Genomic DNA, 24,700 nt, shown 5'->3' on the forward strand with positions numbered 1-24,700 from the left:
ACACTAGATCTACCCAACACTACGTCTACCCAACATTAATTCTACCCAAAACTACCCAACACTAGGGGGCAGCATTGGCAGTGAAAGCCTGCTGTCTATTTCAGTTGGAAGAAGTGAGACGCTCCTACGAGCGTTTCCCCACAGGTTTGGCTTTTGTTGTTCGAGTTCATGTCTGCACACTTGAGCTAGATGGTAGGTTTCAGTAAACAGCATGCTTAGGTCCATCTTAGGGCTCAGCCTGTTTGTCTCATGATAACTGCCGGGGTCGGTGTGTTTTGTAGTTGTAAGTAGCTAGCTGGCTAGGATACTTAGCCTGCTAGCTAGCAACGGTGCTGTGTTTTAACTTCACATCTTAAACTAGCTACGTGCTCACAACCAACTATAACTTTCAAAGTATAGTACGCCAGTTAGATATATCGGAAACGTATGTTGTGTTTTATTTAGGTTTTTGAATATGTCGACATGCTGCAGCTGTATCATACTCATGTTGTTTTAAGCAGCTCATTTTCGACAGTGTTGGGATCAACAGAAGCTAGCTAGCTGTGTTTTTAGGTATGTGAAAGTACTCATCTGTCAGTTGGTGGCTTGAAGTCAGTGTAGACTTGGCATGTTTGACACCAAACACATGTTCATGTCTCAACATTTTCAGCTGCCGTGTGGGGTAACGATGGTTGTGAACCTCTGCTTGCCCTCCTTTCAGACTACTGCACACTGCAACAAGGTAGATTTATGTCACTCTGCAGTTATTAAACCTTACCATCTCACTCAGTGGTATCTTGGACTCTGTTGTACTGGCTAGAATTAATTATCTGAGATGACAGCAAAGGCCTTTTGTAAGTCGCTCTAGAAAAGAGCATCTAAATACTGTAACTGTAAATCTCTGTCGTATCAGGCAGATAAACGTGGTCTGCCACAGTTTGTCCACATTTGGAGTCTCTTTTGATAGACACATCTTTTTTCAGTTCTGTCAGATATCAATTATGTTCCCTCTATTGAGATCCTATTAAAGTCCATATTGTAAAGGACTTCTCAACTGAGGTCATCTTTTCATATTTGTTTCTTTGCAACAGAGTAGGAGACAGGAAGGATGTGTGTTTGATGACCTTATGATGTTCTTTAAAACGTGCTGTGAGATGCACGTCTTTGCATCATTGGTGTCAAAGGTCTTCATGCCTGCTTCTTGCTTCTTCCGCTCTGCTTACAGCTAAGTGCGGATGGCTGTGATGTTTCAAATCTCTTATCTGGGGATCCAGTGGCTCGACGGCGGGGTTTTAGGCTTGAGTACTTCCTCCGACCTCCACTACATGTGACCCTGCATTTCCAAGTGAGGGTTGAGCTCTGCCGTGTGGATGTAGAGCTGTGGCCCTGCGGCATGGACAAGGGCAGCTCCCCCAGGAGGCTTGAGCTCCTTACTTGTCCTGATTTTCATGCTAAAACAGAATGTGAAGAAGATGGACGGTTCAAGCTTGTGGGACGCTGTGAAATGAGGGAGGAGGTGCTTGTGTGTTTTAGACATTCCAATTTTCACCATCGAGCTCCCTTCCATGCACCCCCGCCCGAACCCGCAGCCTACGGAAAACAGCAAGAACTGTGGAGCCGGGGACCAGAGTCGCTATGTTCAGTGGGCCAGCTCCGGATCTCTGTACCTTGCGGTGGGGCAGCCTCTGCACTGGGCATCAAGTCTTTGGCGGTGTGGGGAGTCCCTGCCCGGTGCTGTCCTACTTCAGAAGTGGAGAAGATTCGGAAGGCACATTTAGACAGCTTGAAACCCGAGCCTTCTGCTTTCCCATTGCCTCTGCCTGTCTCTGTCTCAAACATATCACCTAGGTCAGACCCTGCCCCCTCAGAAATGACTGTCCCAGAGGAATTCCTGGACCCTCTGACCCTGGAGCTCATGGTCCTGCCTATGATCTTGCCTAGTGGTGTGGTTGTGGATAGCAGCACCTTGGAGGAGTACCAGAAACAGGAAGCCACTTGGGGACGTTTGCCAAATGACCCTTTCACTGGTGTTCCATTTACGAAAGACTCAAAACCACTCCCTAACCCGCACCTTAAAAGCCGTATCGACAGTCTGAGGCTGAAAACTGGGTGCTCTGGAGTCATGGGCAGAAATGGTCTACTGAACAAACCCCAACCTTCTAGACTTGTCATTATATCAAAACCTGAAACACCTACTTGCTCGATAGACTCTATTAGTGTCCAAAGCTCACAAGCTGGACCAAGTGAGATGGAGAACTTGCAGGTTCACTCAAAAGGTTATAAGAACACTGAGCAGCAACCAAAACATGTTATCAATAAAGATAAAAACCTTAGCAGACTAGGTAATCCTAAGGTTCAGTTCAGAAGTTGTGTTGAGAGGAAAGGGTTCATTTTGGGGTCTGTATTTGAAACTCACAATATCAGAAAGGAGAACATTGCACACTCCATCAAAAGGAAATATCAATCAACCCTTTCCTCAACTAAATCTAAATCAGCTGCTTATTCACCCCTTTCCAACAAAATGCCAAGAACAGATGCAAGCCTCACTCTCCCCACGGGTTGGTGCTACACACAGACTCGTAATGCCTCATCTAAGTCGTAATATCTTCTGATGCCTTCCATATTCTGCAGGTCTGATTTATTTCCTCTTTCCTTTCAGAAACGGACTCCAGCCAAGCCTCTCACGAGCAACGCCTGTCAGACAGTTTAGACCAGGCACTGAGCTCTGCCCTGTATGGATTACCAACATATACTTCACAAAGCCCACCGGAGTCAGACACCACAGCTGGTACTACTTAAAAGCAGAAAAATGGGACATTTGTGTGGGAGACATTACTATCATTACCACAATAGTGTCACAGGAAATCGGTTCCTTTTTTTCTGCAAAACTGGATAAAAATTATTTATTTGTATTGGAAAAGGAATCTTAAGCATTTAATAAATCAAACTATGTCTGTAGAAATCTCCGATCTTGCTTACTAATGTCCTTGTTTCTGTTTATGGCTCTGTTTCTTCTCCAGGACCAAGCAGCTGTAGTTCATGCTCGTGCTCCTTGACTGTGTTTTCCATGGGCCCACTGACTTACTCTTTGCCCTGCGGTCACCTGCTGTGTCGACCGTGCTTGGACCTCAAACTCCCTCGCCAATCGCAGAGACTCCCAGTCACTTGCCCTACATGTAAAGCGTGTGCTCTACCCAACACAATCACACGAGTGCACCATTAAACATTGTCCTGTCGATCAAGAATAATGTTCTCGTTATGAGATATCAAGCAGATGTCTATTTGCAATGAATGGTTAAAAACATAACCCACGGTGACATTGACAACATGAAGTTGTAACTAAAAATGAATGATTTTGTTTTGTGGTCTGCAGTAAAAGTTTTCTAGGAACAAAGTTTTGCAGTTTTGTGAAAATTGCTCAGAAACATTCTAGACATACTGTTAATCACAGTTCCTCTCTTCATTTAGCTTCTTTTTATTCATGTAAAAAAAATTTTTTTTTAATTGTGATAATTATTTATGCCCTTAATATGAGTCATTGTTGACAAAGAACCTTTGGGGCCGGACTCGCGCTTGTGGAATCAGTGTAGCATGGATTGATGTGCAGGCACAGTGACTTAGCATGGAGGGACCCAAGGATGAAGACCTTTTGTGTGAGAATGAACGGTGGTCCTTAACGCCCGAATGACAGTTAGACATTTCCTGGCTCTCTTTTAGTGGCCACAAAGACAGCATGGACATCCTGAAGGAAACGCAATACTGTTGCCTTCAAGAGGAAAGATGTGTCTATACTGACCACTGAGGACACAGGTGAAATGATCAGTATCAGACTGTACACTGTACAATCAACTAAATTCACTAACGTGCTTGCAGTCAGTTATTATTGTGCACAGATGTAAAACTGTCCAGTCTCATTTTTATTAATCCTGCTTAGTTCATGGGTTACAAAAGAATCAAAAATTTACTTTTTTGGTATTTCTGATTTGACTTGCATCAGCAAAAGCTATCGCAGCTGTCACAAGGCAACAGGATTGACAGTCTGCCAAGTCTCAAAAGATAATCCTATTTCTCCCTTTAATGTAATGTGTACATATAAATCAGTATCTGATTTCCATTTAATTATCTTTTGAGACTTGGCAGATTGTGCCAGTCCTGTTATGTGATAGCCACGATAGTTTCTCCAGTGAAAATAGTGAAGTCACTGAGAGAAAACTACTTGAATGAATATTACTTATAATAAATAGCAAAACGCTGAAGCAAATTCTTTTGGCTCCCTTCAGTGAGGTCAGTATGTAAAAATTAAATCTTAATCTGATATGTCTGAATTTATTTTTTAATATCACTTTGAATTTTATAAATGGTGCTGGGCATCTCGCCCAGCACAAACAAAACTTGGCTCTCCAAAAAGTTTAAATGTGTTTTGTAAAAACATTAAGCTTACTAGCCTATTATCAGTAATTGGAGCGTCTCGTTTAAATGGAGTAGCATGTATCGGGTAGCATCGCTCAATTTCGCTACTTGTTGTTGGAAAGGACATGATATCAGTTTAAAAAGATTTAAACAATCATAGTTAGAAATGGCCACTACCAAAGCCGTGGGAAATGTAGCTGCACATGACTTGATAAATGGTGTTCAGTTCTCAGATGTGTCGTGGTCTATTGTTCATGTGGATTATGCTTCATTATCTTGAGAGACAGTCATTCTGCCAAATGGTATAAATGTAATTTGCAGTTTAATTTTACCTATCAAACATATATATGTATGGCCCTTAGTTAACTATGCATCCTTTATATGTTACTGTGAACTGATAGGTGTGAACATGCCTCATGGTATCAGTCTTCATAGTTCATCTGTGTCGAAACAGCGTGATGTCACATAGACTGTATTATAAAATGTGGACTTCGAAACCATTTCATCTTATGTGAACACAGATATCAAATAGTGCAAGAAAGAACAAAACTGAAATATAAAATGCTATAAAAGGGTTTTTTTAACTCTGCATAAAACTTTCTTTATGCTTTATTCTATTTTTTTTTTTTGCCTGTCACCCTGCATGTCGCCGAATTATTTTAAAATATCCCAAATTAGTGTTCCCGCTGTTTTGAATGCCAAACGGGCATTTCCGTTGTTTTCCGCCTAGCTGCATGTTGTGCAGATGAATAAGGTGTATGTGATTCTGATAGTCTGACCTCTCTCCGTTCACATCTTTTACAGTCCACTAACATTAACCCCTTCACGGCAGCTTCCCATTCCGCTCCACCACCATAGTTTTCTTTTAACACAAAAACTACTGTCATTTTCCATCTAAATCTTTCCATGTGAGAATGTGATGTATTTACGTCTTATGGTGTCATGGTGAGTAATCCTGAGAAAAGATGAGTTACGCCTGTGCGCGTTGGCTGTGTGGTTAGCAGTTTTAATTTATATATATAATTTGTTTTTATTTCCTCTCACTCGAATCTCTTCCGAAAACCACAAAAGCGACAGAATAACATAGTGTCATGTTTGTCTCTAGTTCTGTAAACATTAATAGTTACACCAATCGTCTTCAAATTACCTTTACTTTGAAATAAAGAAGAAATGGACACTTGACATGAAATAACCACGAGAAGTGACCAAAACGCGAGCGTAGGCTGTTGGGTTGTGTGACTGTGATAGTTAATATCATTTGGCTTCATCTTGGTTTTGAGCTCTACTGTACCACTAGGTTGTGAAACCGAGCCAGCAGAGCGTCCACTGTGTTAATGGACTAACATAGTGAACCTTACCAGAATCCAGCGAGGTGGGCGGGAGCAGCTCCGTTAAACGTCCCGACGGCGCGGGTATAAAAGCATGCTCACACCGCTTCATGCGAAACGGAACCGGGGCTGCACACGGACGGAAGGGAAGCGCGATGTGCCGCTCTTCGCTCCCAGCGCGCGTCCTCTGCCTCCTCGCGCTCTCGTCGCTCTCTCCAGCTTGTTACATCCAGAACTGCCCGCGCGGAGGGAAGCGCGCGCTTCCACACATAGGAATAAGACGGGTAAGTATTCTGGTAGTTCTATCAGTAGTTCTATTAGTCGTTCTATTAGTTGTTATATCAGTTCTATCAGTAGTTCTATCAGTAGTTCTATTAGTCGTTCTATTAGTTGTTATATCAGTTCTATTAGTCGTTCTATTAGTTGTTATATCGGTTCTATCAGTCGTTCTATCAGTCGTTCTATCAGTAGTGCTATTAGTCGTTCTATTAGTTGTTATATCAGTTCTATCAGTAGTTCTATTAGTCGTTCTATTAGCTTTTATATCAGTTCTATCAGTCGTTCTATCAGTAGTTCTATTAGTCGTTCTATCAGTCGTTCTATTAGTTGTTATATCAGTTCTATCTGTCGTTCTATTAGCTGTTATATCAGTTCTATCAGTCGTTCTATCAGTAGTTCTATTAGTCGTTCTATTAGTTGTTATATCAGTTCTATCTGTCGTTCTATTAGCTGTTATATCAGTTCTATCAGTCGTTCTATCAGTAGTTCTATTAGTCGTTATATTAGTTGTTATATCAGTTCTATCAGTCGTTCTATCAGTAGTTTTATTAGTCGTTCTATTCGTTGTTATATCAGTTCTATCAGTCGTTCTATCAGTAGTTCTATTAGTCGTTCTATCAGTAGTTCTATTAGTCGTTTTATTAGTTGTTATATCAGTCGTTCTATTAGTTATTATATCAGTTCTATCAGTCGTTCTATCAGTAGTTCTATTAGTCGTTCTATTAGTTGTTATATCGGTTCTATCAGTCGTTCTATCAGTCGTTCTATTAGTTGCATTTTAGGTAACTGCCTAAAATAGCCTCTAGTTTATAGTTAGGCGCGTGCTTTACACATGAAAATAATGCCAAGTTGTTCAAATAGCGATGTTCAATATTATACAGGCTCTAGAAAGGATTTGTTAAAAGCTTTTAAGATGATACTTTAAGGTACTTTTTACAGTATTGCTTTAAAACTATTGCTGAAGCATTACTCTTGAATGATGAGGTAAGAAAGGACTTGCTCATTATTGCTACAGAAACATTTTAGCATATGTAATGAGATGATTTTAGCATATGTAATGAGATGATGTAGTGATGCAGCCAATCATGGAGTCCCTCGTGTAACACGTGTTGCAGAAGGTCCTTCAGTTTTAAATGAAGGTAGACGCTATGATGATGCTTAGTAGGACGGTGTAGGAAGAGAGATGCTTTTGAAGCTTATAGGAATTGGTATCAAATGTATTACTTAGTACTGATATTAATTAAAAAAATACAAGTCACCTTAAACTGGATAGAATGCAGCAAGTTAGTTTTGGTGATTAAGCCCTCATACTGCTTAATGGAAAAGTAAGTTGGTAGTTTTGTATTTTTGGAAATATTGAAACTACTAAAAAACTATTGTAGTTACATACTACATATATACTAAAAATGTATGTGGTTACAATATCAGTCATAACTAAGCAATAGTATATCATTAAAGCCCTAATTAATTCCATTCTGCTATTTGGACGTACGGGTATAAGAGTGATTCCATCCAGGTCCGTTGATCTCTGCTTTGATCTTCAAGATCTGGGAATGTGATATTACTTTAATGCATGCATAATGTAATGTGTTTTGGTTCAAAATAATCTTCCTTCTGAAGTGCATGCCCTGTGGTCCTGGGGAAAGGGGTCGCTGCTTTGGCCCCAGTATTTGCTGCGTAGCAGATCTGGGCTGCTACGTGGGCTCTCCAGAGGCAGCCGGCTGCATGGAGGAGAACATCTTGCCCAGCCCCTGCGAGAGTGGAGGGAGACCCTGTGGATCTGAGGGGGGCCACTGCGCTGCACCAGGAGTCTGCTGTGATCTAGGTATGACACCCTGTAAAATGATAATTCAGTTTGTATAAACCTTTCATATTACACACAGTACATCGGTTACTGACATGACTGGTTCATGGTTGGTTTCTGGGTTTGTACATATGTCTTTGTTCAGGTTTGATCAGCTTTTGGCATTACTATCTTTTGCAGAGATGTGTGTCCTCAATTCAAACTGTTCAGAAGAAAGCAGGCTTCACCATCCTGCTGAAGTAAGGCTGAGCAGCACCTCAACCAGGGAGATGCTGTTGCGTCTCTTCAACCTGGCCAGTAGAGGGCAAAGGCAGATTTGAGATTTCAGATGTTTCTAATCCTTTGCCTGCCTCAACTTTACAGTTACACAGACTCACTCTCTAAATATTCAGGTCTGTGTTACTTTCCCATTATTTATGATGTGTTAAAACATGATGAACTGCAGATCCAGTGTGTAAATATGTAGTAAATAAAGACTTTCTTGCTGTAACATGTCTTCAAGTTTCAAGTTTGGTTTATTTGTCACATACATAGTCATGCACAGTATAACTCGCAGTGAAATGGTTGAGAGTGCTCTGTCCAAACTGAGGAAACAGAAAACGGGTGCATAGAGAAATATATATTCTATATATGTACAAAAATATATTAACAATGCATGTACAATATATGTATATTATGTTTATGTACACAATGTACAATGTATATGGTTGTGTATATATGTATGTACACAATGTACAGAATGTACAGATCCATTTTGTAAAATGACATATTTACAGTTTTTATGTTACATGGTGGTAATTGAATATATATACAGTTATGTTACATGGTGGTGGTGGTCCCCACAGTTTATCAGTTTCCCTGATTCAGGGCCCGAATGGCCTGTGGGAAGAAGCTCCTCTTTAGTCTCTCTGTCTTGGTCTTCAGGGAGCGAAAGCGCTTCCCTGACCTCAACAGAGAGAAGAGCCTATTGTTGGGATGGGTGGGGTCCTTCACAATCCTCCTGGCCTTAGTCTGGCACTGCTTGTAGTAGATGGTCTGCAGGTCAGGAAGTTCCGTGTGAGTGATGCGCTCTGCTGAACGCATTACCCTTTGGAGTGCTTGTCTGTCCTGCTTGGTGCTATTCCCAAACCAGACTGTGATGTTCCCCGTGAGGATGCTCTCGATAGTGCAGGTGTAGAAGTTCCACGGTACCTTGGAGGGCAGTCTGAAGTCTCTTAGGTGTCTGAGGTGGTAAAGACGTTGACGAGCCTTCTTTGCCAGGGAGTTGGTATGGCGGGACCAGGACAGGTCCTGCGAGATGTGAACACCAAGGTACCTGAAACTATCTACTCTCTCCACCGTGGTTCCACTGATCCTCACAGTGCCACTCCTGCTCCTTGCTGCAATCCACGATCAGCTCCTTTGTCTTACTGACGTTTAGGAGGAGATTATTTTCCTGGCACCAGTTTTCCAGGTGTTTAATCTCCTCCAGGTAGGCCCTCTCATCGTTGTCCGAGATCAGGCCCATGACAATGGTGTCGTCAGCAAACTTGACAATGATGGTGGAGCTGGAAGTGGCTGTGCAGTCGTAGGTGTGCAGTGAGTAGAGCAGGGGGCTTAGGACACAACCCTGAGGAGCTCCAGTGCTGAGGGTGAGGGTGGATGAGGCACAGTTGCCCACCCGTACTGATTGTGGTCTGTCTGTTAGGAAGTTGGAGATCCAGTCGCAGAGGGATGTATGCAGTCCTAGATCTCCCAACTTAGTAGTGAGTAGGGAGGGAATGATAGTGTTAAATGCTGAACTGTAGTCGACAAACAGCATTTTAACATAATTACCCCTCCCTTTGTCAAAGTGGGTCAGTGTGGTGTGGAGCAGATGTGCAATTGCATCATCAGTGGAGCGGTTGTGGCGGTATGCAAACTGCAGTGGGTCCATGGAGGCTGGCAGTGAAGATGTGATGAAGTCTCTGACTAGCTTTTCAAAGCACTTCATCACGACCGATGTGAGGGCGACAGGGCGGCAGTCATCGAGGCCGGAGGGTCGAGGTTTCTTCGGGACGGGGACGATGGTGGATCGCTTGAAGCTGGACGGGACGATCCCGAGCATCAGGGAGAGATTGAAGATGTCGGTGAATACCGGGGCTAGCTGATCTGCGCAGGCTTTGAGGACCCTCCCGCAGATACCGTCTGGTCCCACCACCTTCCTGGTATTCACCCTTTTAAACACTCTGCTCACGTCCCTCTCCGTGATGATGAGAAGGCGCTTCTGAACCCATAAAGAACTCTTAATTATGTCATCATCAGTAAGTGTATGCTCTCTGCAGTATTTTTCTGGTGCACCCCTTACTCTTCTCTAACTGCTTTCTTTGGTATTTGACTTGTGGTTCTTTCTCATTGAATGCCACTCATCACTCCCAAAACAAGACTAACTGCTGTTGACATTGAATCGCTGCCACGGCTGTCTCCTTTATAAAAGTAATCATGCATGAGTTAATACCAGTTGCTGCTTGACTATCACTGCACTGATTCACCTATTACACCCATGCTCCTGATTGCTTTATTTGTTTAAAACCTGGTGTAAAACACTGAATATTGAGTAATCATATAATTACATATTGTTGTCAAGCCTGATGCAGAAATTCCTAAAAGTAGTTTTTCACATTCAGTCATGCAGATCCAAAAGTTTTAAATACTCTCAACTAAATCAACAAATATACACTACCATTATCAGTTCCCATGAAGTGGTGTTTGATTTTCAGTCTTTTGTTTCTGATCCTACTGACACATCTAAACTAAAAGAAGTACACTTTCTGCCTAAGTCTCCTTTGAGAGAGATGTTGGCCATAAGCAGCCTCCATTTTAAAGCTAATGAAGTGCTGTAGAACTCTAATCACCTAAATAACACTACTGGAACCAGAACAGAAATATTAACAATAATAAGTGATTATTTTAAGGTAATGAACTACCTTAAGGCTTCATTATTGCCTAGTATATCCCCACTTAATGATAGCCCTGAATATCCCTGAAAGGTAGCCCTGATCCAGAAGTTACCAAACCCCCTCTAGTATTTTTCACCCACAGAGGTACAGAGCTGTCTTATGTTGTTGTAATTAATATGCAGTTCTCTGATTAATTACTATAGCATTATAACATGCTTTTTTCACATTGCCAGTGATGTCATATATCTCAGCCTTTAAACATATTAAATACAATAAATACATTTACACTCATGGTAGAGCAAACATTTTGAGCCACTTCCTTTATTTAAGAAATGTTTAGTACAAACTTGCAAATACATGCTTTCAGTACCTTTCTTGGGGAGAGCCTTCCAACATATTTTGCTACTAATTCACAGCTGTCTACTGTGCTTGTAATACGCTTCGACAAGACAGGGGCCAACACATGGGGCATTACCAGGTGTGCAGGTGCGTATATAATAGTGGTTTTATCTGCGTCTGCACGCTTTCGTTCTCATCGTCGTCATGGAGCTCAGAGCTGCCGCTCTGGCACTTCTTCTCGTGTGTGCCATCATCTTTCCTGCCACTCAGGGTAAGGAAAGGGAAAAACAACGTATTGCTGATATTTGTTGCGATATTACTTTTTTGTCAGTGTACTCGGTCTTGAAGGATTTCTGAATCTTTTATGCTGCTAACTGGGTATTTTTCACAAAGGGTATTCAAGGTAATTAAATGAGTGCTCTGTGAAACTGCTTTCAGTGGAAGTGTGTTGCCGTCCACTTTACTAACTGATCACTGATCTTGATATGCCTTGCCCAAAGGCATTACACAATAAATTAACATTATAAATCAATCCGAGTTCTCAAAAGATGGCACTGCTTCATGCTTTATACCTGGTTACTTGCTTACATGTGGTGTCACAGGGGAGACTAGAATGCTAATTGCCACGGTGATGGTGAATCATGTTTCCTAATAGGATACATGCCACATTGCTGTGTGAAAACGTCCAAGTACGTTCCTCGCTACATACTAAGATCCCGTGGAAGATATCAGATTCAAACAGATAAAGGAGCCTGCGATATTCCAGCAGTGATGTGAGTGCGGGATTTCTCATATGATCAATTTTTTGTTACCTTTAAAATCACAACCTTGTTTTCTTTTCTTTAAGTTGATCTGATTCCCCAGATGCAGTTTGTAATAATATTCCCTTTTTTGCTCCTTTTCCAGACTATATTTGAGAAGCAAGAAATACTGCATAGATCCTAAGTTTCAATATGCTTTGGACCAGATACATAGAAAGAAAATATCCAGACGGGGCAGAAACCCCACCCAAAAACAAAAGCAGTTATAATGTAATGTGACGCATCCCTTCCGCATACTATCAGATTAATTTTTGCTGTTAAATGGGGTGCTCTGTGCATGTAATGTTTTCTACTGCACAGCATATACTTTAATTCCTGTCTTAATGAATTTTCATAAAAACTACTCTGATTTTAATTTGATGCCTCACCGATGGTTGTTAAAGGTCGTTATATAAATTAAGCTTCTGATAATTGCCTTTAAGTCTTACTTTTAAGTCTTACTTAGTACATGTCAGGCAAGACCTCACAGACTAAGATTTTGTACATAACTAAAAACAAACAAACAAAAAACAACAATAAAATATATATTTTAAATGAATAAAAATAAAATGAAAGGAGCTGCTCATGTAACGTCTGTCTTCTGTTATTAGAACAGGTAATACTGGACAAGCCACCGTTAAATTCTACATAGTAGTGTGTAATAGGCATTGTATGTTCTTAAAACCTACTTTCCCCAAACAGAAATGAGGTAATTATAGAAGAAGAGCAAGAACAGGTCAGGTCATGTTATTACTTTTGTCAATGCTTTAAAGTCAACCTTTCCACACATTGTATACTGACTTTGTTATCTGTATATTTTTAAAAGCAATATTAATATAAATGGACACTATGTGACTTAAGGCCGTTGGTTTTGTTCATTAGACCAAACGCGTTTTTTTATTAAACTGGAGGATTATTTTCAGTATCATCTCTTTATTTATCATTTTTAGCTTTTATTTAATTTCGGTAACCGATGTCTGTAATGGGTATTTTACATATCTGGATCTTCCTAAGTCAGCACACTAAAAGACTTGTACATTTGAAAAGGCACTAGGCTGCCATCTAGTGGCTGGATGCTGGATCCCTCAGTGTGTCAACCTAGTTCACTGCCTGGCCGGCAAAGCTCACCTGTACCGGGGTTTACCGTCGGAAAAGCTTTTGAAATAGTTTTAGAGTAGGTACATAGAGAATGGATTGCGGTACTTTTCAGTAGTGCGGTATTTGCGAAATGTTTCACTCTGCACGGCAAAATTAGGTTGACAAGTGAGAGCTTAAGTAATAAGCCACCAGGAGAAATGTCCAAAGCCTCTTCTCTTACTTGTCTGCCGTCGTCGTCTCCGTCGCCGCCGTCGCCTTGTTTTTCACTTACTCCCGCTTCGAGAAACGGACACTTTGTGAAGTTCCTTTCCGCCGCTTTCTACGCTCTCAGCTCCTTTCTTATCATCGTGGTGAACAAGACCGTTTTAACGAACTACCGGTAAGTCTCTTACTTCTGCCCCGGTCAAGGGCGGGCTATCGCTTCCGCAGAAGAGACGTTCCTCTTTTCTAGCCTAATATATATGTAAGCATTAGGTTATCGGATTAGACTTTCGCCAAAGATTGTTGTGTACATATTCATCCACTGATGCTTTGTTCCATGTTCATTTTGACACTACTCATTTATTAGAAAGGTCTGCCTCGTCTAACGCTACCCACTAACCACTGTATTGGGTAGCCCAGACCTACGGTATGTTGCGGTGTAGTCTGTTGTTTGCCCTGTGTTTGCCCAAGTCCTGAGTCATCTGGGTGACTGTGTTACCTGTGTGACTGTGTACCTGTGACACCTGTGTGATTGTGTGCCTGAGTTGAGAGTCAGTCAGCAGAGGCTCCCTGGTCAGAAATGGACTGATCATGAAGAGTTGGAAGATGGCTAACATAAACTGCGCATGGAGTCCTTAAAAAGTGTCTAATTGTACATAGGCCAGGTGCTATATGACAATGATAAATACATCCAATAAATAGGGTGATGAGGGTTAAATATTAACAGTATTGTCTTTATATAGATTTCCCTCATACATGTTCCTTGGAATTGGACAGGTCAGTTTTGATTGCACTTTTGGTTATGAATTCTCTAAATGGTTCAAACTAGTGCTAGTCATTTAAATATTACTTTTCTTCCCCAGATGGCATTCACAATCATCATTCTCTATTTAGCCAAAATATGCAAAGCAGTGACTTTTCAGGACTTTGACAGAAACTTACCCAGAAAGGTTAATGTTTATATATATATATTATTACACATAACAGCTGTTTCCCTTTGGGTCTTAAAATAACTGATTTTGTACTACCGTGTTACTTCCCACAGATTTTCCCTTTGCCATTACTCTATGTGGGAAATCATGTAACAGGTCTTGGAGGCACAAAGAAATTAAGGTATATATTTTGCATGTAAGAAACCATTGACATAAACATGAAATATAAACATAAACCATTGCATGGACACACACCATATAAACAGCCAGTCAAATTTCAAGATTTCAGGCTTTTATCCAGTCACGAGAATAAATTGAAAAACTGGCCAAAGATGCTCATAGATCATATATTTTCACCATTGTTACTCTCTCAAAGTGTTTCAGGGGAACTCTCTTTGGTGTCAGATGTACGCTTTAAATGACATCCTGATCTCTTTGGCGCTAAAGTGCTCTCTCTGTATGCCACTACGTGGAGATGTGTTTTGTTAAAGAATGCAGTAAGAGAAGTTAGTGGGACGATGGAGAGGTTTAACATTTCTGTCAAGCAGAGTGATAGATTGGTCAAAGATTGAGGTATTCTGCTCAGCCTCTGAAGTCAGGCATAACTCTTTCATTCGGGTGAGAAAATATCATTTGTTAGGTAAGGGGTCATGTGATTACCTACTTTTGTTAACTTAAATGTTATCTAAAAGATGACCAAAGTCATTTTAACACGGTCACATACATGTGTGGTATAGCAGCTTTCCTTCAGAGGATGATGTCTTGTTTTTGCTTCTGTTTACCTAGAATTGACACACATGTACCTCTGTATTTTACAGCTTACCCATGTTCACTGTGCTCCGAAAGTTCTCTATCCTACTCACAATGATTATGGAGTCAAAAATATTAAGGTACGTGTCGCGTTCTTTTTTTTTCTCCGGGTAGAACCGGTGAAAGTCTATCAGAACCATTTCAATTCCAGTTCTTTAAGCAAAACATCAAGGAACAGTTCTTCTAGTCGTGAAGCTGTTCTCCAAACCAACAATGTTGGAACTGTTATTGCATGTATTGCTGTAAAAGGGAGACCAGAACTTTGAAAGTTATTTCTGTTTCTTTGGACTGCTATGAACTGCTGCAAACATTTAGCCTTCTGGTGGTGGATGTGAAGCCTTTTTACTACTGTCAAGCTTTTAACAAAGCTTCAGGAAATTCTTTCTCATTTCTGTGTTTGCATTGACTGTCATAGCTACTTAGACTGCTAAGAACCTTGAAAAATGTTTACTTTGTTGCATTTTAGCCTTTTATCTTTGAACAAGAATCTGTCAAGAACTGTTTTTTTTTTTTTTTTTTTTAAGCCTGTAGGCTATATATATCAACTGAACTAAAGGTTAATCTTTCAGAAAGGCATTTTCACCTCAGCTGGTGTTCAGTGTATTGGCCATTTTGTTCGGGGCTGTAATCGCTGCAAGGTATAGTAATCCATGGTGGTGGCATTAAATATTCACAGATTATCATGCTAACCATGTATCTCATCTCAGAAGCATAATGAGAAACATAATTGTCTATTTTTGGCTTGACTGACATAGCTCTGACCTCGCGTTTGATGCAGAGGGATATGCTTTTGTTCTACTCAACGATGTATTCACAGCTGCTAGTGGTGTGTACACAAAGAAGAAACTGGGAGTCGAGGTATGCGCCTAATATGACTCGCCATTTAAGAGCTACAATTATAGTCCTTGTTTCTCCACAGCATCTTTTGCTATAACTCCGATGTTTGTAAATCATTTTAGTGTTGTGCAAAAATGATGACAAACACTGTAAAAAACTTTATTTCTATATAAAACACGCAACATTGCTGTACAGCAAATGAAACCGACTGTTTCGGTTGTGATAATAACCTACTCCCTAGGGACTTTTCACCATGCAAAAAACATGGCGTTGTTTTGTTTTGTTTTTCTGTGGTGATGTTCTGAAAAGGGCCTGGGCAAGTATGGAGTTCTGTTCTACAACGCGTTCATCATCATTATACCAACTATTTTGGCAAGTGCCTTTACTGGAGATTTAGAAAAGGTGAATGATCACATGAATAAGCAGTTCATAAATAACTGTCCAAGAGTTAGTGTCATAAAATGAAACACTGCATTCAGTATGTTTTCCTTGTAGGCCGTTGCCTTTGAAGGATGGCTGTCACTGAGCTTCGTTTTATATTTTCTGATGTCTTGTGTCATGGGGTAAGGCACGTCTCACTTTGATGTTTTATAAATGAAATCGTGTAGAAAATCAAGTCCCATAATCACTTAATTGTTTGCTTTTTGTTGTCACAGGTTCATTCTGATGTACTCCATTATTCTGTGCAGTTATTACAACAGTGCCCTAACCACTACAGTTATTGGGGCCATTAAGGTTAGCTTATTTTTTCCCGCATTTTTTCTTTAATCTTCCTACACTTTTTGAATTTTTTTTTTTTTTACAGACACTAACCCAGACAACCTCCCTTCCCACCTCTGTATGCTAGTTACAGGAAACGATATTATTCATAGAAACCTTTTAAGACAAGAATGGGTTTGAGTTTGAGCTGTGCATTTCTGAATGATTTCAGGCATTTTGGGCTTCTGAAGAGGTGCATTTGTGCTAACACTTGTATTCCCAAATTTGTCGTGCAATAGAAAGATTTGTTAAGGAGTCAACATTTGCTTATTTGCTTCCCAGGTTTGGGTCAGTACCAACTATTTTATTAATTATCATTGCTTTCTATAGAATGTTGCTGTAGCCTACATTGGCATGTTCATTGGAGGAGATTATCTATTCTCATGGCCAAACTTTGTCGGGCTAAACATCTGGTAAGACTCCTTCATTTAAACACTATAAAATCCAGATATTACTGCGTATTTTAAGTTTTCACTTTTTCTATTGTTTGGTTTTTTATCTTCTCCCCCACAACCCTTCAGCATATCTGGTGGATTGTTGTACTCGTACCTGACGTTCAACACCAGAAAGAGTCCTTCTTCACGAGCCGTGAACCAAGAGGAGACCAAACTGGGGGCTCCTGTGGTAGGAGATGACCTAGCTAGAGCTAAAGCTGAGATCCAGTAACCTCCTATTGCGTCTACCGCTGGAGACCGTATAGCTGTCACTGAGGCCACAGTCATGGACGTTTGGCTGCATACTCTAGCACGTCGTATTTGAAATGAGAAAATGGGCTCCAAGCAAGAATTCTTATTTGTACATTTATCTTAAGGTCAGTTCATACAACAATGCCTTGTTAGAGTCAACAAATGCCCATAAGTTCACCGAGTAGTTGTAAAAGAGCAATATAAACTGCTTTGGTCCTACAAAATTGCAGGTGAATGAGATTTTGAGAATTAATATATTAAGGCTAAGTACTCTGTAGTTTTTGTCCAAAAATGTAATTTGTTAAATCACTGTATAGGCTAAAACCGAACTTTTCTTAAGAAGGGCAACATGTGACGTCACCTATCAGCCACTGCAACCGAAGGACGTACCCTGGACAGTCTGTTAATAACACCTGAACTGCTAAATGACAAATTAATTTTAAAAGAAGGCAAATTTATCACTGTATATACCCTCAGTGGGCAGTGTGGCCATGTATCACAGTGCCAAGCCTTAGCAGGGCTCCTGTCAGGATTTTGCACAGGATAATCGCAACATGACTACGTCCAGCTTAATTTATACATTGCCTTGCAGAAGTATCCATCCCCTTAAATGTTGTTAGATTCATCTGGATTGTAATATTTCATGCCATTGGTCAGACTGGATCTGACAACTGTGAAAATGAGCTTTCTAACGATATATTAAAACTCAAGCTGTTTCATTAGACACAAACCATTACTTCATACGGTGTTTATCTCTGAAGAACTGCTGTATGTGGTTTGTACATGTCTGAACCACTTATAACTTGTGTCTACCAGTACATTTGCACAATTCTAGCATGCCTATGCCTCAAAAAATTTCCCATACAGTCTCTGTGGAATGTGCCATTTGATGGTAGTGTAGCAAAAGCTTGAGAGTTGTGGTGTGGCAAGATCAGCCGTGCTGAACTTTATACAAATAGTCTTCAAACATGACATGGTTACCCAATCAAAAAACAAGAGTGTCTGTGTGAACAAAATCTTCTGCAATGTGTATTAGAAAAATTTGGTTTATTAAATGTTCCAAGTCAGTATACATGAAAAAATATTAGCAGGATAGAGCTTCTCCATGCTTTATGGTACCTCTTTACTAATATGAAGAGTGAATAATGATGCATTTTTACTCCATTTAACTACAATTATTCTCCATTAAATTTGAAACCTAAGTATTATTATACACAAGTGATTTTGAGCAAGACACTGTCAACACCCTTAGTGACACTACAAGAAATTGTTTGAACAAACAAGAACATGGTTGTACACATGGTTCTTGCATAAGTTAAAATAATCAGCTTTCATTTGAGTGTATGTACTGAATATCCATGCCAGATAAACCATGTAATAATTACAGTACTTTTTATGTAGTGCCTCCTTTTTTACAGGACCACAAGTAACTGGCTACTGCTGTTTATTTTCTTGGTCAGCTGTTTTTTTGCATTATTCCATGCATCAGGAAGCTAACAAAAGGTTTAAAGTTGTTTCTAGATGTGGCATTGATCATGCAGTTTCTCAACAGGAAGATCGAAGGAGTGGGCAGGAGTAGGTCAGACCATTATGAGGTTTAGAGGTCTGAATGCATCTTTGGAAATCTGTTAAAAATACTTGACTATGACTTTAATATAGACTAAAGTGAATATTTTGTGATTATATTAAGCCTTTTGCACCCACCATTACATTTAGTTGGTACAGAAATGTAACCAATATATATTTTAATATATATATTTTCTCTCGGTCTGTCTGTTCTTGGGACAGAATTCTTTAATAAACATTTCCGTCTAAGCTAAAGCAAAAGGTTTCAATATCTTAATTAAGACTCGGATAAACTGTGAGTATGATAATCACATATACCTTGTTTCCTTTAACATTTAATGGTTGTAGACCACTTAAGTGTGCATAGTATATTTAAGAAAGACAATGTTAGAGCAATTTTTTTTTTAGATTTATAAAATGTGAGTACCAAAACGCTTGTGCATTCAGTCATTTATGGTATTTAATGAAAACCAGCAGTACTAACACTAAGGATTAACTATGGGAAAATGCCTGCTCTAGGAATTTACAATGTTCTTTCCACACAGCAAACTTTCCAGATTAACCTGATTTACATTCTGTTGTCTCAAAAACAAAGGCAATAAGGAAGGATGCGCAAATATAAAATACAAGTAGGTGTAATTTGTTTCTCATTGGACGTTCAACAGTAAATACACATTTTCCAGTTATACATTTTCACCAGATGAGGCCACTTTTCATTTGTTGATTAGAACAATTGCAACCAAGTTTATGCAATATGCCAACATTCACTGTACTAACCGTCCAATTCTATAAAAGGAATCTGGAAAGAAATCTGGTTTTTGGGTAGAAAAACTGAAAAAAAAAAAAAAAAGTCAATTGACAAAGGATTTGGGAGAAGCAACCCTTAACGTAGTGTTACATGCTGTGAATTTGCCACCTCTAGTACAACTGAGAAAGCACTAAAATGTCATTGTTTATTCCCAAACAAGTGCTATCTCTGGGTTTAAAGTGAGAACATTTGTAATCCCATTCTGCTATACTTGAAGATGCTATAACCATTAACAAAGATCCCACTTTCAAATTGCTAATGTAGAAGTAACAGTAAATGAACATTAACTCCATAAGTGCTTTACTAGGGCAAGTGACCATGAAGCGCAACTTGCTATAAACTAATATATTGTTATATTGTCTGCTGAAAGTATGTGGGGCTTTCTATGGTTCAGAGCTTGAGTTAGTTAATGTTACTATGTAGATTCAAACCTCGAAGCAATAAGTGGAAGATTTAAAAACTATAGCTGTGTTAACATAAATAAGAATTGACACTGCAGTGAAGCATTGAAGCAGGTCTAGCTGTACTAAATAACACTACTGTAAAACCTCAGTTGGAACATATATAGGAGCAAAGCAAAAAGAGTGTAGCCTTTCCTGTGGTTTGTTATCTCTGGCCTTCCCTTCATAAGCAAATGCACTGAGCCTATTCTGGTTTCATCTTGACTGGACTGCGTATTCCACCACCAAACAATGAATGCAGTGTCTGAATGCACCCTGTATCACAAGCACACACACACACACACACACACACGCACCCATGTCCACCTATGTTGTCAACATGCTCACGATTTCACACACAAACTCCATCCTAAACAAACAAAAACAAACAAACAAAAAACCAAACAAAAAAACACAAAAAAAACCAAACAAAAAAAACAATGCATTACCACAAAAAGTGCACAAAACCCAAAAACAAAATGATCGTCTTTGATAAGCAAAAAAAACAAACAAAAAACAAACAAAAAAACAAAAAACAAACAAACAAAAAAACCCCAAACAAACATTCTTCATATAAAGATATCTACTAAGGTAGCAGCCTAAAGTTAAAAATAGGAGGGAAAAAATAAGGTGCTTTTAGCTTATGCCGATCCCACAGGTGCATTAGTGGGCAGGAAATCCTAGGGTTGCATATGTGGGTAAAAATGGCTGGTAATGTCAACCATTCACCAGGAGCGCTGAAATTCCCGATAAACCACTACATTTAGAAAGAGGTTACGAGAGCTTGTTTGTAATATTTTGCTTCACACTGGACAGAACCCAGAATAATGCAACCCTAGTGTCTAGTTTACGCGGGCGACACGTTGTTGGCCAGCTCGATGAGAGCCAGCGCTCCATGAAGGCGCTCCCTCTGTTCCTGGAGGCGTCGCCGGGCAGCTCCGCCCCCGCTGCTGCCCTTTCCTTCCTCCGGCTCCTCCTCTTCCCCCTCATCGGAGGGCAGGAAGTCCATGGGGTCCTGCTGCTCCTGGTCCTCCATGGCGACCTTGTTCGGGGCTTTTCCTTTATTAGGGGCAGGGGCTCGCTGCTCCCTCGTCTGCCAGTATCTGAAAATACACCGTCACTCGGTCAACCGACCGATCAGCGAAGCAGTGAGCGAGCGCGCCTTTAGGTGCCGCAATCAAAACGACACTCTAGCATGGACAAAACTACGGTGCTTTCCGCAGCCCGGTCCTACGGCCCTTGGCCGGGGAAACCCGAGCCGGTCGCGTTATCGTTTATGCTTACGCCTCCTTACTTTGCCAACCACTCAGCCACGGCCTTGTTGTCGGCCCCGTGGGATGTCCCCGGCTCTGTGGGCTCCTCCCTCTTCAGCCTGGCATATGGGTGCTTGGGGCAGTGTCGGTTAGCGTGAGTAAATCGGCTACCGCAGCCTAAGAGGAAGAGAGAAGGAGAAAACCGTCCGTGTTGCTGGTTCAGCTACGCTGTTCTGAAAACGGTATGACTGGATATATCCATTCAGAAGCGAAGCTGAACTTAGTTTCGGAGAATCCGTTTAATCAGTAGTATGCTGGTAATAACTAAGAAAGCAGCGGTGGTTCTTGATTCCTCACGCCGGCTGAAATTTGTTGGCAATGCACCAGACATGTTTTAAATAGCTGTCACTTTTCTCCTCACCTTTCTCCGAACAAACAAAAGGCTTCTCTCCGGTATGTAGGCGCTGATGAGTTTTTAGTTGGCCGCTCTGGACGAAGGCTTTCCCGCAGTCTGGGTAATCACACAAGTAAGGCCGCTCACCTGAGACAGACACAAGCACGACTCGTTTTGCTGCTTTCTTGTGGCAGGTCGGGGCGGTTGGGCAGAGTGGGACCTACCCGTGTGTGTCCGTTTGTGAGCCTGCAGGGACTTCTCCCTGGGAAAAACCCGATTGCAGATATTGCAGCGGATGCGGCTGGTGGAGTTCTCACCCTCACTGATAAGCTCTCGGACGGTATCCGCGCGAGGGCGGCCACGCCGGATCCCGTCCTACATCACATAAAATGAAGTGACAAAACACTGAAAAGTTGTGTTTCACCTGTATGCATGTCTTTAAAACATTAACATAAAGCAAAAGAAAATTTTATTTACCTGCAGCTAGCCAATCAACGTTTTACACAATTAAAGAAATATCACTAGAATACGGCAAGAAAAAGGAGATGTGTAGAACGCCGCACATTTAAGATGCTCCCTAACCTCGTACAGACTATCCCTCTAACCTCATGTACTCGTCCGACGGCTTATAAAGGCTATCTCTCCAACCTCATGTACTCATCCGACGGCTTGTAACGGCTATCCCTCCAACCTCATGTACTCATCCGACGGCTTGTGACGGCTATCCCTCCAACCTCATGTACTCATCCGACGGCTATCCCTCTAACCTCATGTACTCATCCGACGGCTTGTAAAGGCTATCCCTCTAACCTCATGTACTCATCCGACGGCTTGTAACGGCTATCCCTCTAACCTCATGTACTCATCCGACGGCTTGTAACGGCTATCCCTCTAACCTCATGTACTCATCCGACGGCTTATAAAGGCTATCCCTCTAACCTCATGTACTCATCCGACGGCTTGTAACGGCTATCCCTCTAACCTCATGTACTCATCCGACGGCTTGTAAAGGCTATCCCTCTAACCTCATGTACTCATCCGACGGCTTGTAAAGGCTATCCCTCTAACCTCATGTACTCATCCGACGGCTTGTAAAGGCTATCCCTCTAACCTCATGTACTCATCCGACGGCTTGTAACGGCTATCCCTCTAACCTCATGTACTCATCCGACGGCTTGTAACGGCTATCCCTCTAACCTCATGTACTCATCCGACGGCTTGTAACGGCTATCCCTCTAACCTCATGTACTCATCCGACGGCTTGTAACGGCTATCCCTCTAACCTCATGTACTCATCCGACGGCTTGTAAAGGCTATCCCTCTAACCTCATGTACTCATCCGACGGCTTGTAACGGCTATTTCTCTAACCTCATGTACTCATCTGACGTCTTTGCTTGTAAAGGTTATTTTTCGAATGACAATGTGCTTTTTGGCGCGCAAGGCTGACGTCACTTCATAAGACAGCTGCTACAGTAGGAAGTGGAGTTTAAAATCCACGTCCCAGCCTAATCGCGGGCGTTTTAGGTTTTCGTTTCAACGTCCATTTCAGTTCCCCCGCCCACCCCCAACAGGATAATACTTCAATCACCGGGTCGTACGCAACCCCACTAACCCACCGTGCCATGACTAGCTACTTAACAAATAAAGACGCAACGTTTCCCCATGTTTCTCTTTGTCTTTACATTGAGCTCGCCGCTCATTCCTTACCAGCGCCCGTTCAGTCATCCTACCTTTAGGTGGTCCGTGTCTGCAGCCGAGGCGGCCCCGGGCCCTGATCCCGGACTGAGCGTCACGTTGTGCGCGTTTTCTCCCCATCGCCACGGATAGACCATGAAGTCGCTGAAGCCGGGGCTGGTTGGCATCGCCGCCTCCGCGGCTTTGGGCTTTATCGGAGTCGTCTTAATAACGGAGACCAGAACTCGTTTTGGCGAGTCGTTACAAAAAATGACTTGAGGATGTTTGCTGTCAGCCATCGTGAAAGAATAATAAGGGAAAAAAAGCTTTTAAAAAAGTCCGTATAATATAAAAGTCAGTCCAATCCTCCAGGAGAGGCTGACGAACACCAGCCTAAGTGCGAAGAAAAGGATCCAGTGACAGATAACTAGAGAATTCTTTATCCGGCGAGTCACTTTGCCCGAGATCCCAAATATTTGGTTTGATTTTGCAAAAAAGTACTCATTTCAAAACACAATCGTTCCCATGAAGGAAAACCTTCTCGTTTGTCGGTAAACGCAGGTAGTCTCCGCGGAGCTCGTCGCCACGCTCGTTACCGCGACCCGACCCTGCATCGTTTCCCGCGTTAGAAATCGCGCCCGAGCGGCTCTAGCGAATCAGCGGCGAGGATATTAAAGGCCGCGTACCACAGGCGTAAGAGCCGACCTATCGCGGGCGTGGGCGGGCAGCCGGGGGACACGTTAAGCCAATGGAGGGATCCGTACAATAATTTTTTGCACCGATTGGTCCGAGGATTTTTCAACCAACGCGTTTTTAAACGCCTCAAAGGGCGCCGCTTCTGATTGGCAGGCTCCTGAGCCAATAGCCGTGGCCGTTACCCGAGCATGTAGCGTCTCCCGCGCCCAGTGCATGTTTACACGTGTTTTTGTGGTAAGCTGCGTTTAAAGGGAAAAGAGGCGCGAAGGCCCCAAGGTTACGCAATCAACCCGCAAAGACACTTTATTAAGGAGCTGATGTTACCGTCCTACTGCCATGCGTTAACAGACGTATCGGGAGCACATCTGGCTTTATCTGTACCGGTTTAATATAACAGCAGGCTATTAGTATTTATATACTGATCACTGTGATATTCATAGGTGAGACGTAATCGGAACCAGGAAAAGCTTAAAATACTTCATAGTATTTTTGCAACGTGGTTACTTCATAATATGAAAACGTCCACAGAGATAACGGTCTTGGATTGCGTTACAAGGTTTCCTTTAAACAATGCTGAATAATTGCAGTAATACAATTGTCTAATCTACAGTGTGGACTCAAGCCAAGGAAACTGGGGGCCCTTAACTAATTTACAGCTATGATTGTATATATTAAAAGATAGAAAACA

The 24,700-nt window shown here is 41.5% G+C and overlaps 4 protein-coding genes across 16 annotated transcripts; 3 read left to right on the forward strand and 1 right to left on the reverse strand.

Annotated features, from left to right (window-relative positions):
- Positions 1–57: 57 nt before the first annotated feature.
- ubox5 (U-box domain containing 5) lies at positions 58–4,370 on the forward strand. 8 transcript variants are annotated; one of them, XM_081707728.1, is made up of 6 exons: positions 89–192; positions 650–721; positions 1,205–2,537; positions 2,639–2,767; positions 3,000–3,155; positions 3,697–4,370. In XM_081707728.1, exons 1-6 carry the CDS (start codon positions 190–192, stop codon positions 3,723–3,725), a joined length of 1,722 nt encoding a protein of 573 aa, XP_081563854.1. In that variant the 5' UTR covers positions 89–189; the 3' UTR covers positions 3,726–4,370. The 8 variants fall into 8 exon arrangements, with proteins under 8 accessions (XP_026855568.2, XP_081563854.1, XP_026855566.3 ...); XM_035522019.2 differs by adding an exon at positions 501–552 and having other exon boundaries at positions 115–192; positions 3,000–4,370; XM_081707729.1 differs by adding an exon at positions 445–552 and having other exon boundaries at positions 127–192; positions 3,000–4,370.
- A 1,457-nt stretch (positions 4,371–5,827) lies between these two features.
- LOC113571018 (vasotocin-neurophysin VT 2-like) lies at positions 5,828–8,296 on the forward strand. Its single transcript, XM_026999769.3, has 3 exons — positions 5,828–6,001; positions 7,617–7,821; positions 7,981–8,296. The coding sequence occupies exons 1-3, from the start codon at positions 5,828–5,830 to the stop codon at positions 8,118–8,120; spliced, it is 519 nt and encodes a 172-aa protein (XP_026855570.2). The 3' UTR covers positions 8,121–8,296.
- A 1,526-nt stretch (positions 8,297–9,822) lies between these two features.
- On the forward strand, positions 9,823–18,280 carry slc35d2 (solute carrier family 35 member D2). Of its 5 annotated transcripts, XM_081707617.1 has the most exons (15): positions 10,112–11,328; positions 11,713–11,830; positions 11,964–12,473; positions 12,560–13,334; positions 13,900–13,933; positions 14,020–14,106; positions 14,202–14,269; positions 14,907–14,978; positions 15,468–15,536; positions 15,654–15,756; positions 16,045–16,137; positions 16,231–16,298; positions 16,392–16,470; positions 16,825–16,907; positions 17,016–18,280. In XM_081707617.1, exons 4-15 carry the CDS (start codon positions 13,153–13,155, stop codon positions 17,158–17,160), a joined length of 1,083 nt encoding a protein of 360 aa, XP_081563743.1. In that variant the 5' UTR covers positions 10,112–11,328; positions 11,713–11,830; positions 11,964–12,473; positions 12,560–13,152; the 3' UTR covers positions 17,161–18,280. The 5 variants fall into 5 exon arrangements, with proteins under 5 accessions (XP_081563747.1, XP_081563743.1, XP_026855526.2 ...); XM_026999725.3 differs by lacking the exon at positions 10,112–11,328 and adding an exon at positions 11,339–11,460 and having other exon boundaries at positions 11,964–13,334; XM_081707620.1 differs by lacking the exons at positions 10,112–11,328; positions 11,713–11,830; positions 11,964–12,473; positions 12,560–13,334 and adding an exon at positions 13,341–13,821.
- Positions 18,281–19,560: 1,280 nt separating this feature from the next.
- On the reverse strand, positions 19,561–23,906 carry znf367 (zinc finger protein 367). 2 transcript variants are annotated; one of them, XM_026999724.3, is made up of 5 exons: positions 23,373–23,906; positions 21,866–22,016; positions 21,669–21,788; positions 21,289–21,424; positions 19,561–21,097 (listed from the first exon to the last, which is right to left on the reverse strand). In XM_026999724.3, the coding sequence occupies exons 1-5, from the start codon at positions 23,613–23,615 to the stop codon at positions 20,842–20,844; spliced, it is 906 nt and encodes a 301-aa protein (XP_026855525.1). In that variant the 5' UTR covers positions 23,616–23,906; the 3' UTR covers positions 19,561–20,841. The 2 variants fall into 2 exon arrangements, with proteins under 2 accessions (XP_026855525.1, XP_081563748.1); XM_081707622.1 differs by lacking the exon at positions 21,669–21,788.
- Between the last annotated feature and the right edge of the window lie 794 nt (positions 23,907–24,700).

Source organism: Electrophorus electricus, chromosome 25 (assembly GCF_041902795.1).
Source record: "Electrophorus electricus isolate QZ-2024a chromosome 25, ASM4190279v1, whole genome shotgun sequence".
Classification (NCBI taxonomy): Eukaryota; Metazoa; Chordata; class Actinopteri; order Gymnotiformes; family Gymnotidae; genus Electrophorus; species Electrophorus electricus.

Excerpts from the sequence above, each read along its gene's own strand:
- ubox5 (XM_026999765.3), top strand. Across the intron at positions 722-1,204 it reads CTACTGCACACTGCAACAAG|CTAAGTGCGGATGGCTGTGA; the intron begins GTAGATTTATGT and ends CTCTGCTTACAG. Across the intron at positions 2,768-2,999 it reads GGAGTCAGACACCACAGCTG|GACCAAGCAGCTGTAGTTCA; the intron begins GTACTACTTAAA and ends TTTCTTCTCCAG.
- LOC113571018 (XM_026999769.3), top strand. The coding sequence starts at position 5,828 with ATGCGAAACGGAACCGGGGCTGCACACGGACGGAAGGGAAGCGCGATG. Across the intron at positions 6,002-7,616 it reads CACACATAGGAATAAGACGG|TGCATGCCCTGTGGTCCTGG; the intron begins GTAAGTATTCTG and ends TTCCTTCTGAAG. Across the intron at positions 7,822-7,980 it reads AGGAGTCTGCTGTGATCTAG|AGATGTGTGTCCTCAATTCA; the intron begins GTATGACACCCT and ends TATCTTTTGCAG.
- slc35d2 (XM_081707617.1), top strand. The coding sequence starts at position 13,153 with ATGTCCAAAGCCTCTTCTCTTACTTGTCTGCCGTCGTCGTCTCCGTCG. Across the intron at positions 15,537-15,653 it reads GGGGCTGTAATCGCTGCAAG|CTCTGACCTCGCGTTTGATG; the intron begins GTATAGTAATCC and ends TGACTGACATAG. Across the intron at positions 16,299-16,391 it reads CTGATGTCTTGTGTCATGGG|GTTCATTCTGATGTACTCCA; the intron begins GTAAGGCACGTC and ends TTGTTGTCACAG.
- znf367 (XM_026999724.3), bottom strand. The coding sequence starts at position 23,615 with ATGGCTGACAGCAAACATCCTCAAGTCATTTTTTGTAACGACTCGCCA. Across the intron at positions 21,789-21,865 it reads TCACAAACGGACACACACGG|GTGAGCGGCCTTACTTGTGT; the intron begins GTAGGTCCCACT and ends TGTCTGTCTCAG. Across the intron at positions 21,425-21,668 it reads TTTTGTTTGTTCGGAGAAAG|GCTGCGGTAGCCGATTTACT; the intron begins GTGAGGAGAAAA and ends TCTTCCTCTTAG.